The sequence below is a fragment of the Muntiacus reevesi genome, chromosome 13, assembly GCF_963930625.1.
Source record: "Muntiacus reevesi chromosome 13, mMunRee1.1, whole genome shotgun sequence".
In the NCBI taxonomy this organism is placed as follows: domain Eukaryota; kingdom Metazoa; phylum Chordata; class Mammalia; order Artiodactyla; family Cervidae; genus Muntiacus; species Muntiacus reevesi.
This window is the reverse complement of record NC_089261.1, coordinates 15,421,395-15,435,722: the sequence shown is the minus strand read 5'-3', so window position 1 is coordinate 15,435,722 and position 14,328 is coordinate 15,421,395. Positions and strand designations below refer to the sequence as shown.

The 14,328-nt window shown below is 43.8% G+C and overlaps 1 protein-coding gene across 4 annotated transcripts in view; it reads right to left on the bottom strand.

Moving 5' to 3' along the window:
- Window positions 1-14,328, bottom strand: part of FBXW8 (F-box and WD repeat domain containing 8) — a 119,649-nt gene that overhangs the window by 11,522 nt on the left and 93,799 nt on the right. For all 4 annotated transcript variants that reach the window (XM_065904007.1, XM_065904006.1, XM_065904005.1 and 1 more), the window contains exon 8: window positions 11,007-11,134. In XM_065904007.1, coding sequence (XP_065760079.1) covers window positions 11,007-11,134 — 128 coding nt within the window. The remainder of the gene's footprint in view (window positions 1-11,006; window positions 11,135-14,328) is intronic.

The window sequence follows — 14,328 nt, the reverse complement described above, 5'->3', positions numbered from 1 at the left end:
TTTCTAAAAATATTAAAAAAAAAAAAATCAACGCAACTGGTAAACTGGGGAAAATGCAGCAGAAAGGACTGGCTAATTTCATGTAAAGAAAAAAAAATTTCATTTAAACTGATACACCCCATTATTTTTTAAATGTTTACTCGGCTGGTTGGGTCTTAGTCGAGGCATACTGGCTTAGTTCCTGAACAGGGACCAAACACGTGCCCCTGCACTGGAAGGTGATTCTTAACCACTGGACCAGGCAAGTCCCTGATGACCCATTATTAAACTGAGAGAAAAGAAAAAGTTTACAGGAAAAGAAATATTAGTACTAATGGCTTTTAAACACGTACAAGATGTCCAAGTTCACTGGTAACGAGAGAAATTATGCACCATAATACCACTTGTCAAACTGTCTACCCTGCAAAGGTAGGTTCTGCAGTACTCTGAGATCTTCCATGCTGGTGAGTGCTAGATGGACAGGTACATCTGTGCAGCTGATGGAAGCACAAGCCTTCTCTTTGGGGAGTGGTCTGACAATATCCAACAAATTAAAAAACACACTTCACTTTTGACCTAGCAGCTCTACTTGTAGGATTTTATCTAGGCCACATCTAATACTGGGGCTTCCTCAACGACTCAGTGGTAAAGAATCCACCTGCAACACAGGAGATGTGAGTTCGATCCCTGGGTTGGGAAGATCCCCTGGAGAAGGAACTGGCAACCCACTCCAGTATTCTTGCCTGGAAAACCCCATGGACAGAGAAGCCTGGTGGGCTACAGTCCACCTGGTCACAAAGAGTCAGACACAACTTAGCAACTAAAGAACAACACATCTAATATACGTGTACATCCATACACACATATATAAGGCCATTAGCCATAGCACTTTTTTAGTAGCAAAGATGAGGCTTCTCTTTCAGGTACCTGCTGACTATCCCAATAACCACCACTTAGTATTGCTGGGTAAGATGTAACTACATCCTTCTAAATGCCTTGATGAACTCACAGAACAACTGACCTCCCTAGGACCCTTCTAGAAAACCAGTCTGGAGAGCCTGAGCGCTCTGAGCAGTTTCTGGTGCCTGTAGGCATGTGTGGTAGGGGTGAGGCTGAAGGCAGGTCCAATCACAGGAAGCAGTGGGCCTGGCTCTTACTGCACCACAGGGCCAAGACTGGGGTCCACCCAAACGGGAGTATTGAGAAGTCGCTTCACAAAAAAGCAGTACAGAACTTCTAGACACAAAAACATAATCCTGCAATTAAAATCACTAGACAGTCTAGAAGCAGACTAGACAAAGCACTTATAAATTAGAAAATAAATCTGAAAAGTTACCTAGAATGGAGCATGGAAAGAGAAGCAGATGCAAAATGTGAATGAAGGGTTAAGAGACAGGAAGGACGGGCGCGGACGGTCCAGCTTGTTTATGCCCGAAAGAAGTTTCCCTAAGGAGAAAATACAGTGTATGGCAAAGAAGCACTATTCGAAGTGTTAATGGCTGATGTTTTCCCAGAATGAAAGACGGGCATACTCACACTCATGAACACTAATCAGAGTAACTTAAAAAGAGATACATATCAAAGAGTATCATCGTAAAGTGGGAAACCACACACGCACAAAAAGAGAGGTCTTAAAAGCAACCTGAGACAAAAAGATGTTATGAATATTAGAGCATCGTTTTTGCATCGTCATGAATCCGAGACTCAATGGTGCGCACAGGTTACCTACCTCTATCAGCTGAGGCCGGGACAGTGCGTCCGTACAGGCATGACGGAGGCCTGCGTAGGCAGGAGAGGATGAGGAGAAGGACGCGGACTGAGGGCCGCCGTCACCCACACACCGCCACGCCCCAGCCGTGCGCCGGGTCGGGTCGGGGGGCGGCTGCACCCACCTGACTGTGAAGGCCCCTTCTGGAGAATGTGGCTACCCCGCCTCCTCTGAGCAGAGACACTCCCAGGAGACAACTTTTCCCTATATATACTTTTTTGTGATTTTGAATTAAATTTTAAAGGTGTAGATGACTTCTCTTAAAAGACTTCTAAAGATAAAATTCCAGAAGGACATACTGAACAGGTAACAGCAGTTACCATGGGGAAGAGCATCAAGGAGGAATGAGGGGAATAAAGGCAGCTTTTACTTCTTATTCTAGGCACAGCCAAGCTGTTGAAGAAACGAGCTCATTTAGGACTGGGAGGGGCTCCTGGGGCCGTCACCGGGCCTTCACGTACTGGTCATGCTGTTTCCTAAGTGCCTGCCTGCGCTGGGGGAATGCCCAGGCATTCGGTTGCTCTCTAAATGCTACACCACATACCCTGTATACACTTCCACGTAGGTGTTCTGTTTCAAATCACACAGGGTTTTAGAAACCTCGTGTCTTAGGACACAGAGGCGAGGTCCAGGCTGCCTCAAGCTGTCAGCTGGACGACAGAGCTCCATCAGCTTCCTCCCCTCCCAGTCCCGCTTCCCAGTGAGGGGGGAGCGAGGGAAAGAGGCAGAGCGAGTGTGAGGACAAAGAGCTCCCTGGGTCAGCATTTGGAGACACTGATCTTTGGGCATTTGTGGGTAAGAGGAGAGAGAAAAGGTAAAGCTGCTGTGAAGGGAATTCTGCCTGCAGGCTACAGCTGCACGGCCTACTAATGGGAACCAGAAAAGGATGGGGGGGGTGGGGGGAGAAATTTTTAGCTCGAGTACTTCTCAGTGCATATTTGGGTAATAAGGGTCTATTTTGCTCTGGTGATTTTCATAAAGAGCTCCTCTGTTGAATATTTATACTCCCATCATTTACAGTTTGGCTGTTAAGGAGACAAAGGCAAACACAAATTTGGTCCAGAAGTTCAAAGTTTGCCATCTGTTTTCCTATTGTATTTAGATACCAGCATGGATGGCTCCAAACAAAACACAAATACACTGGAAGATACCACATCAGTGTATTATATCACTAAGGAAAACAAAGATGGGCCAAAAACAGACTCAAACTTCTCCCCGTAGGGAGAAAGGAAAGCACTTAGAAGACACCTCCTTAGAGAGGCAAGGCTCTGGTCTCTGGCTGACAGAGACAGCCACCAGGGCGGGAAGTCCCCAAGGACCTTTCATGGCCCCAACCTGAACGGCAGCGCTCCTTGGCAGAGCGTGTGCCCTCGGCGCACAAATCAAATGCCTGACACGGGGAAACAGGTAGCGCAGTGAACGGGCACAGACATGCCAAGACAACTGATTCCAGGGACACAAAGAAGCCCATGGTGGACACGGTGAATCCCCAGCCACCGTGCGTTTCATCAACTTTGCCCGATGAAAAGAATTTAAAAAAAAAATTGGTCTGAAAGCTGTAATTGTATTATGTTTAATATTCATGGTTGGGTTTGGAGGACTGTTCCAACACTCCCCTTCTCTCCAGCCCCTCTCTAATGAAAATCACACCATAGGAGTCAGCTCGAGCTCGCCAATTAAAACAAAAGACACCAGAACCTTCCAAAGACTCCCAACAGAGGAGCATCCATCTGATGGGCAGGAAAACGTGCTGGAACTGAGAGGGAGGCACGCTCTGGCTGGTCCTGTGCTAAGAGCTCTGAATAACTTATTATAACACTTGCAGATGGAGCAAGTGTAACATTTACGCCCCACTCGCTCTCCCTAACAGCCAGCAGCAGCACCAGAAGCTACCACAACTCTGCATTTGTCAGGGCGAGAAGCAAGCTCCAAGACTCTCTAATTAGCGGTCACAACTCAGAGCTTGCTTCCCATTGGTTTGGACTAAATAGTGCCTTATAATAATAAGCCCCCCCCCCTCAAAAAAAAGGCAAAAACTGTATTTGATGGCAAAGATGAAGGCTGTTCAGACTCTAGCTTGGCAGTTTCATGAAGAAAGACCTGACCTTCAGCTATACTTCTATCCAGAAAATAAAGGCAACAAGCAAGATGGCATGAAAACATAGTCCTTCTTTTTTAAAATGACAAAATTAATAAAGAAAACAAGTATTAAAAAAAAAAAATAACGTAATTCTGTTTTGTCTCATTCAAAGCTGGGCTATTAAAGAGGATTTTAAAATATAACATATGGCCAAATCAGTAGCTGTATCTATCTACTTATCTATCTACCTATACAGCAACAATGATGGCCTTTGGTGAATGATTTAACAGCAACTAGAAAAACATGGATTTTCAGGCAGAACTGACAAGTTGAATCCAACCAGGCCATGGTCAGAGCTCTCTGTATTGTAAAGCTGTCTCTCTAGAGTTCTTTATATTTTGCCCACAAAAGTAATAAGCCCTGTAAAAGTGATCACTCGACCTTTCTGGGCCTATCTCCTTAGCTGGGCCAGCACTGGATGGTCTTAAAGAGCTCTGTGAGACCAAACACTGTAATCCTTACAAGACAGCCCATGACACCACCTGTGGACAAAAATGAGATGTGTGTAACACCGAATTAAAAAGGCACGTTGGGAATATGGGAAACATTGAGCTGACTGTAATATCCTTTAAAGTTTTAATCAGATGAGTGTACCTAGCATAACCTCTCCACTTTATGGTCAGTTGGTTTTCAACAGTGTGGCCAGACAATCCAGTGGGGAAAGAATAGCCTTTTCTCAACAGACCATGGCTCTCCTAGGACAGCAGATGTCCATAGTCAAAGAAGAATGAGGCAGGACTCCCACCTCACACCATATACAAAATTTAACTCCAAACGCATCACAGACCTCAATGGAGGGCAAAACCATAGAAATTCTTCTAAGTAAACATAGGAATATATCTGCGACTTTGGGCTAGGAAATGGCTTCTTCAATGACACCAACAGCACAAGCGGTAAAGAAAAACTGGAAAAGTCAAACTCAATCAAAATTAAAACTTCCATGCTTCAAAGAACACTATCAAGAGCATGAAAAGACAACCCACAGAATGGGGAAACATATTTACCGGCCGTATCTGATACAAGGTTGGTATCCAGACTAGACAAAGAACTCATACAGCTCAATAAATAAAAAGACAACCTAACTAAAGAATGGGCTAAGGATCTGAACAGACGTTTATCCAGAAAGGCCAAAAAGCACATGGAAGGATGTTCAGTGTCACATATTCAGGGCGGCTCTCAGAGGCAACAGTGAGCACGGGTGAGGGTGTGGAGAACCTGGGACCTCCATACACTGCTGCTGGGGATGGAAAATGGCACAGCCACTTTGGAAAAGAGTCTGGCGGTCCCTCAGATAGTTAATTAAACCAAATAATATAAGCCAGCAATTCCCCTCCTAGGTATATATACACAAGAGAACTGAAAATATAATATCTATACAAAAATTTGTAGCTGAATGGTAATAGCAGTGTTATTCATAATAGCCAAAAAGTGGAAACAACCCAAATGTTAACTGATGAATGACTAATAAGTAAATGTGGTATACTCACACGATGGAAAATGACTCGGCCATAAGAAGGAATTAAGTGGTGACTCGAGCTACAACACAGGTTTATCTTGGAGACATTATGCTGAATGGAAGGAAGAAGCCAGCCACAAAAAGGTCGCATGTTCTATGATTCCATCTATATGAAATCTCCAAAGCAGATCCACAGAGGCAGGAAGTGATTAGCAATTGCCCAGAGCTAGAGGGATTGTGGAGACATGGAGAGTGACTGCTAATGGGCACAAGGTTTCTATCTGGGGTGATGAAAATATTCTAAGATTAAACCAACTTTGTCAATTTTACATGGGATTGTATAATTTAAATTGGTGAATGGCAGGTTTGTGAATTCTCTCTCAATAAGCTAAAATTTTTAAAAATGAAGATTACAGGAGGAAAAAGCAATGGAATTTGTTGGTTCAGTGAATGTTGCCTTGGCAGCCCACTAACAACCTGACACACACCCTTACTACCAACTTTTTTTTTTGACCCCGCTACGTGGTTTTCGGGGTCTTAGTTCCCCTGACCAGGGACTGAACCCAGGCCCCAGCAGTGACAGCGCAGAGTCCTAACCACTGGACTGCCAGGGAAGTCCCACCTTATCACCAGCTCTTATTCTGGTTCTCCCCAGCAGAGCATTCTCTAGTCTGGATCCCTGGTTTCACTCATTAGAGAGGAAGGAACAGCTCCCAGATAGGAGTCTGAGAGCAACAGAATGGGAAGGGACCCCACTTAACACAGCTCTCTGCTGCCAACTATCAAGTTTATCTTAATAATTTAAAGAGAGTAGGAGTTCGGATTCTGACGTCAAGTAAGCCCACAGCTGCCTGTCTTCTGCTGGTTGCACAACCAAAACCTCTGGACAAAAAGGCAAGGACCTGAGGACCCTGGAGAGCTGCACTCACAGGTGAGACTGAAAGAAACCCCATCTCCTGGTCAGAGGCCCTGGGAAAGGGGGCCCTGAAAGCTAGGAAGTGTAGGGATGAAGAGCAGGAGGAACTGGAGACGGGGAGTCTGTGATACTGGGCGTGACTCCTGCTCACACAGACGCTAAGCAGTACAGCAAAGACTCCAGCAAGACTGACAGCTCAGACTAAGCTTCGGGCGGCGCATGCAAGACAGAGTCAGAGAAAACTGAACTGACACCCACCCAACGCAGGATACAAGTTGCAGTCTCAGCCTAACCAGGGGGACTGCCTGTTTAAAACCAACACAGAACTTAGCATCCTCCAGAGGATTATGCAACAGGACACGAAGCAGACACAAAATGTCCAGGACACATGCCCCATTACTTAATACTCCTCCCACCCCGAAAGCCCCAGGAAAATGTGACCCATTCTCCAGGCAAAAAACAATGTCAACCCTGAAATAACTCATGACTTTAGAGCAGCTATTGGAACTATATTCCAGAAGATAAAGGCACAGTGGTAAGAAACGATGAGATTAGGAGCAGAGAAATAGAAACAATGGAAATTTTGAACCAAAGAGTATAACATTCAGAAATAAAAAATTCACTAGATGGACTCAATAGTACAACGGAGATGACAGAAGAAATAGTTAGTGGATTCAAAGTTAAATAGATATTTGCAACCTGAAGAATGTAAGGCTTAGGAAAGAAAATGAATAGAGTTTCAGGTATCTGTGAGGTAAAAGATCTGTCCTTCACATCACTGAGTCCCAGGGGAGAGGGGAAACGGATCAGTGTAGAAAAAAATATTTGAAGAAATAATGGCAAAAAAACTTCCCAAATTTGATAGAAGACATAAATTTACAGATTCTGAATGTTCAGTGAACCCCAGACAAAGGTAAAACTAAAAAAAAAATCCAAAACTCACAGTAGTCTATTTCTTGCGGACTTTATCTTGGTAACCCAATCAAGTTTCTCACAACTGTTCTAGTTTCTAAGTTATGGATTTATTTTTGCCTTCACTGAACAAATACAAACTTTTATTTAATTGAAAACACCATCCAATGTAAGAAGCACCATCACTTTATGTAATATTTTAACATGCTGCCAATTATTTGTAAGATGTTGTAAAAGACACATCCTGATTTTATAGATGTGAAAATGTAAAAACACAAAAATCAGTGCATCTTAGAATAAATGCAAAATATACAGAGTTAAAGGCTTCCCTGTTAGCACAGTTGGTAAAGAATCTGCCTGCAACGCAGGAAAACCCGGTTTGATTCCTGGGTCAGGAAGATCCGCTGGAGAAGGGACAGGCTACCCATTCCAGTATTCTTGGGCTTCCCTTGTGACTCAGCTGGAAAAAGAATCCACCTGCAATGAGGGAGACTTGGGTTCGATCCCTGGGTTGGGAAGATCCCCTATAGAAGGGAATAGGCGACCCACTCCAGTATCCTGGCCTGGAGAACTCCATGAACTGTGTGTATAGTCCATGGGGTTGAAAAGAGGGACCTGACTGAGCGCCTTTCACTCACTTCACATACAGAATTAAGCCCTCTCTGAGCACAAGACAGACACCGTGGTAAGACACAAGCTTCGAGGCCTAACACTGGATGCACACTCCACCCCTCCTCCTCGAACGCTGCTTAACCACTCTTTCTTCTTGGCTTAGCAGCAAAACACAAAATACACATTTAAAAACCCTCACTGATCTAGGGTATTAAAACTCTTGTGCACAGCCCCACCTATAAAAGCCCACCATATCACCCTTCCCTCCCAACGAGGGCGAGGTACAACCCAACAGTAACTCAGTCCCCACACCCCGATCATTTTATAGTCCTTTATCAGACTCAACTTAACTTCTAGTGACAAGCTAGGTGAACTACTTTTTCATTTTTAATTTCAGCCTATACCACGCCGCCTCCCATCACCCCACAACACAACTCCTTATAAAATTCCACCCATGTTTACAAAGCTACTCAAGCTGATTTCCTTACTTTAACGAAACTTTATTTTTGTTTTAACCTTGGACAGTTTTATGTACCTTTAGAGTCTATTTCATTCTCAAACTATTTATAAAGTACCAAGAGAATGCAATAGAAATTTAGTTTTTAAAATAAAAAAGGTCCCAAGGTTTTTAAACTGCATGTGTCACTAAGTGATAGCCACACAGCTCTCTTCGCAGTATTTGCCCCTTACTCTCACTTCTGGAATAAAACATAAGCTGTACAACCTGGGTGGGTATCTCTAATGAGATCCTACTCATAGTTATTAAATACTGAGTCTTTGGGAAAATCCCAAACGACATGACTCTATACACTTATAAAAGTACAGAGTCCAAAAAAAATTAAAAAGTACAGAGTTCATATTCTTTCCTTTTTGAAAGTGAAAGTCGCTTAGTCTTATCCAACTCTTTGGGACCCATGGACTATACAGTCCATGGAATTCTCAGGCCAGAATACTGGAGTGGGTAGCCTTTCCCTTCTCCAGGGTATCTTCCCAACTCAGGGATCGAATCAGGTCTCCCGCATTGCAGGCGGATTCTTTACCAGCAGAGCCACAAGAGAAGCCCTTCCTTTTTACAGATGCGTAATATTTTAAGCCCCATGTTTCAAATTCATGTTGCTAACAGTGTAAATGTGATTCATAAAGAACAATCCTACATACAGTGTGACCCTCTGAGGTACCAGCAGTGGTCAAACTAGGGGCACACAGATCTAGAACTGGCCCTGATGAAATGCCATTTTGGACAGCCCCGTCCCCAAGTCCCGAGTCCATTCTTTTCATCCATAAAGACAAAAGAAAAGCGAAAGTGTTAGTCACTCAGTCATGTGACCCCATGGACTATATAGCCTGCCAGGCTCCTCTGTTCATGGGATTGTCCAGGTAAGAATATTGGAGCTGGTTGCCATTCCCTTCTCCAGGGGATCTTCCTGAACCAGGGATCAAACCCAGGCTTCCTGCCTTGCCAGCAGAGTCTTCACTGTCTGAGAAAACCATAATGCTGGTATATTAATCAAAAGGATTTAACGTGGTCAGACTGGGCCTTCAGAATGACCAGAGAGCCCTCTTACACTGTGTGCCCGCTTCTCCTCTGGCAACGGGTATGTAGTCAGGTAGCTCTACTCCAGAATAAAACATCGGCTTAACCCAGTACGTGCTGGCCTCCTCACTGGGAGTAGGATGGGCGGCTGACAACAGTCAGGACGATCTGGCTGTAACTGTGCTTCTGGAGCTAACCAGGCTGCGCCATGCGGAGAGCAGAGGTCTCTTCTCGGGAACACCATTTGGTTTCCTGGCAGCCTTGCTGTGGCTGATCACCTACACACTCATGCTGTCAGCAAACACTGAAGCATAACCCACAGTCCCACACCCTTCCATCTGGATGCCCCCCCAGAGCACTCCTGGAAGGCGGGGGTGCTGCTGGGCCCCTGGGGGAGCTCCTATCAGACAACGCTTGGAGCCTTTGTCCAGTTCAGATCAGAAATGAAAATGCAAAGAGTAAACCTACAAACTGGTTTGTTTCATCTGCTGTGCCACAAGTGAAGCCAGTTATCAAGCCTAGGGTTTTTCCTTTTTCTTTTTTTTAAATAAAAAGAAAACCTGCCTGCACGTATACTGAGGATTCTAATTCTTAAATATTAGAAGTATCAGCTGTTTCAGGACACCTTGAGGGGAAAAAAAATAAGATTAAGTATTTTCTTTCAGTAATGCATACTCACACTATCTTTTTGCTCTATGGGAGTGGGGTAGTAGTAGTGAAGGTCAGAAATTGGAAATATTATTTGACAAAATAATTATTTTTGCAAGCTGCTGCACTGGTGTGACAGAGGTCTGGGATTTGGCACAAAGGAGGACCCGCCTCACGATCTGATACCCCCACCGAGCGGCCCGCCACCTGCAGCCCGGAGCCGGCCAGGGAGGGGCCGCCGGCCGAACCTGGCCTCCGGCCACCCTACCTCTCTTCAGGGCACTGGATCAGACGTGACAGATATCCAGCCAAAAAAAAGAAAGAAAGGAAAGGAAGAGACAAGGGGGAGAGGGGACAGAAAGGAAAAAACACCCCTAAAATTTGGGCTCTGTCTTTTCAAACACTCTAATCCTTTCGTGCTGATGGGTCCTGGAGCGGCCGGAGCTGGCACGGGACCCTGGAACGGGAAAATCCGACTCCCTCAGCCAATACGTTAAAGGGAAGACTGCTAATCAGCTAAATAGAAACTGGAATCTGTTCACATGAAGCCCCCCCCAACCCCCGCATCACCAGAGGGACACCATAGTGTTCTGAAACACACTCTTGACATCATTTGGCAGGCAACCCTGTTTTGCTAAACATGATTCATCCCTTAGGTTATTGTTTTTAATATTAGAAAGTGAGCTTTTAAATGCCAAACAAATTTTATAGCAGGGGGACAAAAGATATTCCAAGTGGTCTCACTGGACCTTCCACCAACTGCATCCACCAAATGGTCTAAAAGACCCCCTTCCCATGGAGTTTCAGAAACAAGGCAGAGAGGCGGCTCCATCCAACTATTACCTAATACGAGACTTTGTTCTCTTAAGTTCACAGATACAGTACTTGTGGGGTCAGGGCTGAACTCAGGTGGGCAGAGCTGTGAGTGAGAAGTGAGGAGGGTGAGCTCCGCAGGAGATCAAGTAAGCTCAGTGGGGCTGAGCGGCCAGATCTCCCGAGAAGCTGCCTGTGGCGGCCAGATACAACCATGTGGAAACATACCTCCGGTCCATGTTGCCGCTGACCATGAGGTTGGGAGGGCTGTCCCGGAGGTTGACACAGGTGAAGTCACCCAGCGCGTTGCCCAGCTTCGAGACACAGCGTTCTGCTTCCAGGCTGTACACCAGGATCTGGGGAGGAGGAGGAACACATGGGGGTGTGTGTTAGGTGAGCAGGCCTGCACAAACACCTTCCACTCAGCATCGCCCAGGGAACGGTCACACCACCTGCTCCCACAGAGAACAGGCTCTGCCTCCTGACCCCTTCCAGGTCATGGCAGTGGAGGACGTCCCTGCCAGAACAAAAGGAAATGCAGAAGAAAAGAAACTCCAAAGAATCCCAGGCCAAGGTGCAAACAAACTCAAACGACACACAAAACATGCCAAGTGGGGCAATTAGGTATCCCAATTTCCTAACACAGAAAAAGAAGCATGGAAACCAACTAACGGCCACTGCTTCTGATTACATGATAGGGGAGGCCAACAAGAAGCCGGCATGGGTTATCTGTTTATCCCCCTCTGTATTTACACCACAGCAGGTAAAAGAACAAACAGCAGAAGAATTAAGGAAGATGAAGCTTGCAGAGTTAACCACTAGATGATTCCTTTAAATGACAAACCAAAACACAAAGTCCTATCTGAAATATTAAAAAAAATTTTTTTTAATTGAGATACAACTGATACTCCCCAGCACTTCTCCAGTCACTCTCCACTTGCTAATTATAGGAAGCTCTGTTCCATAAGGTATGGAGGCAGGTAAGAAAGTATCCTTGGTCTCCAGACAATGTATTCAGTATATCGGAACACTGCCTCTTCTCCGGGGCTTCCCAAGGTGGCTCAGTGGGTAAAGAATCTGCCTGTAATGCAGGAGACCTGGGTTCAATTCCTGGGTCGGGAAGACTTGCTGGAGGAGGGCATGGCAACCCACTCCAGCATTCTTCTCTGGAGCACCCCATGGACAGAGGAGCCTTGTGGGCTATAGCCCATAGGGTCGCAAAGAGTCAGATACAACTAAAGTGACTAAGCATGCATGCATGTCTTCTCTCCAGCAAAAAGGGGGCAGGGAGGATGATTCATAAGGAATCTTTCTGAAGATTATTTAAGTCTCTTACTAAAAAGTAATTCATTTAACATTAAGTGCTCACTATGGGTCAGTAACTGTTACTTAAGTACTAAAGACACAGTCCGTGCCCCAGAATTCACAGTTCAAAAGCCTGCTCATTTACACACACACACACACATTGTATGTATTTACACACATATGAGCACACATTGTATTCTGTTGATCATGGGGTTAAAATTCATCACTGAACTCAAAAGTTTTAATGTAATATTTTATAGAGAGTCTCCTCTCACCACACACCTGAAAATGATATGCTATTTTTTTGTTAACCTGTACACTTACCAACTGTCAGTATACAGATTCTTATTTCAGAATTGAGACGTATTAATAAACTGACCCCACCTTGAAAACCATCAATCTCACTGTCAACATACATTTATAAGAACAGAATCTTTAGAAATTCCTAAGAAATTATTGCTCATAGTATCTAAAAGGAGAGAGGGCAATTTCAAAATGTAAAATGCCTTCTTAATCCACAAAGACTATAGAGAACATGCTAAATTTTATTTTTATTTCATGCAGTTGAAAATAAAATTTCTGAGAAAATTTCAACTATAAAATATCCAAAATAAGATTATATGGACCTAGAAATAAATCAAATCTGCTATCTACAGTGAATATCCTAAAAACCGCATAGAAATTAGTTCCTAGAGGGAGGGGAAAAAAAAAACACCAGCAATCTCCTGGTCTACTCTAAAGTAACATTCCGCACTTACTTACATATCACTGTAGAGTTTTCAATAGGACTTGGACTCAATCTCTTGTTTTTAAAATACTTCAACATCGACAGCAGGAAGAAATGTCCACAGTAAACAGAAGAATTAAAATCTGATACTGAGTCTATTCCTATGTCTTTCCTTTTTCTGGAAGTTCTTTTTTGGCGAGAGGACAGGTCATTTCTGAATGAAACAGTGGGATCTAATCCCTCTCCAAAAATTCATCGTAAAGACGTCTAAGTTAGTAGTCAGGAGTCAAGGATTTTCTAAAGTGTTTAATAATTCAATGAATCAGAACTACCAGAAGAGTACCTTGACCATTATGTTTAGTTAAAGACCGCAGAGATTAGAAAACACATTACCCATCTCAGAAGCGGTTCTTCCCACGTTACGAGTCCCTCAACGACCTTTACCATCTCCCTCTCCCTCCGTGCTCTCTCTCTTTTAATAAGGTTGAGCAAATGGGACTTCATTTTATCTGATTGCCACAGACTAGTGAGATAAATTATTCATGCTCACGCTCTCCCTCTTGTTAAAGTCATGCATTAGACTAATTTTTCTCTTTATTGCCCTAGTTGGGTGAGTCTCAACCCATGGCCACTTGACTCACTCTCAGAGGTGTATGGATATGCTGAAAAGAGGGAAAAAACGACCTGTAGTTAAAATCTTGGGAGAAAATGTTCTGCACTAATGTGACCACCAAATCAATAGATGTTGCTGGGGGTTTTTTTCTTTGAAGTACCAAGAGTGTATCATAAAAGGGCTTAAATAGTAATTACAGAGCAAATTTTTGTAGGAGTTGGATGTCTCTTTAAGAATTGTCCTGAAGAACTGAACCTGTTGTCTATTTTACAAAAGAGAACTGCAGGAGAGGCAGTGTGGGGTCTCTGGACACTGTGGGCTCTACTCCTTTCTCTCTGGCTTCCAGGTCAACGGAGAGGGCACTTGGGGGCAGCAAGTGTTGTTTAAAAAGCACTTTGCTTTTTCCATCTTAGAGATCTTAAAAGTATTGCTACAAACCCTAGTCTCAGAATCCTTTCATTTCTGTCAATTACTTAGATTTCTCTGAAATTTTCAAAAAAATTTTTTTTTCTGATTTCAAACATAATAACAAGTTCTAACACAACAAAATCATGTAACAAAAATTTGTAACCTTCTGCATATCCATCTCTCAAAAAGAGCCACTTTAACAGTTCAGTGTATATAGCTGTCCCTCAGTATCCACGGGGGCTTGAGACCCCTGGATACCAAAATCTGCCCACACTTACATAAAATGGTGTAGTGTTTATATGTAACTTATATTTTCTCATCTACCTTAAGTCCATCTGTAGATTACTTACACAACTAACACAATGTAAATGCTGGGTATATAGTTGCTGGTGCTCAGCAAATTCAAGTTTTGCCATTTGGAACTTTCTAGAATATTTTTTAAAATATTTTCAACGTGGGATTGGTTGAATCTGTGGATTCGGAACCTGTCTAGCTGA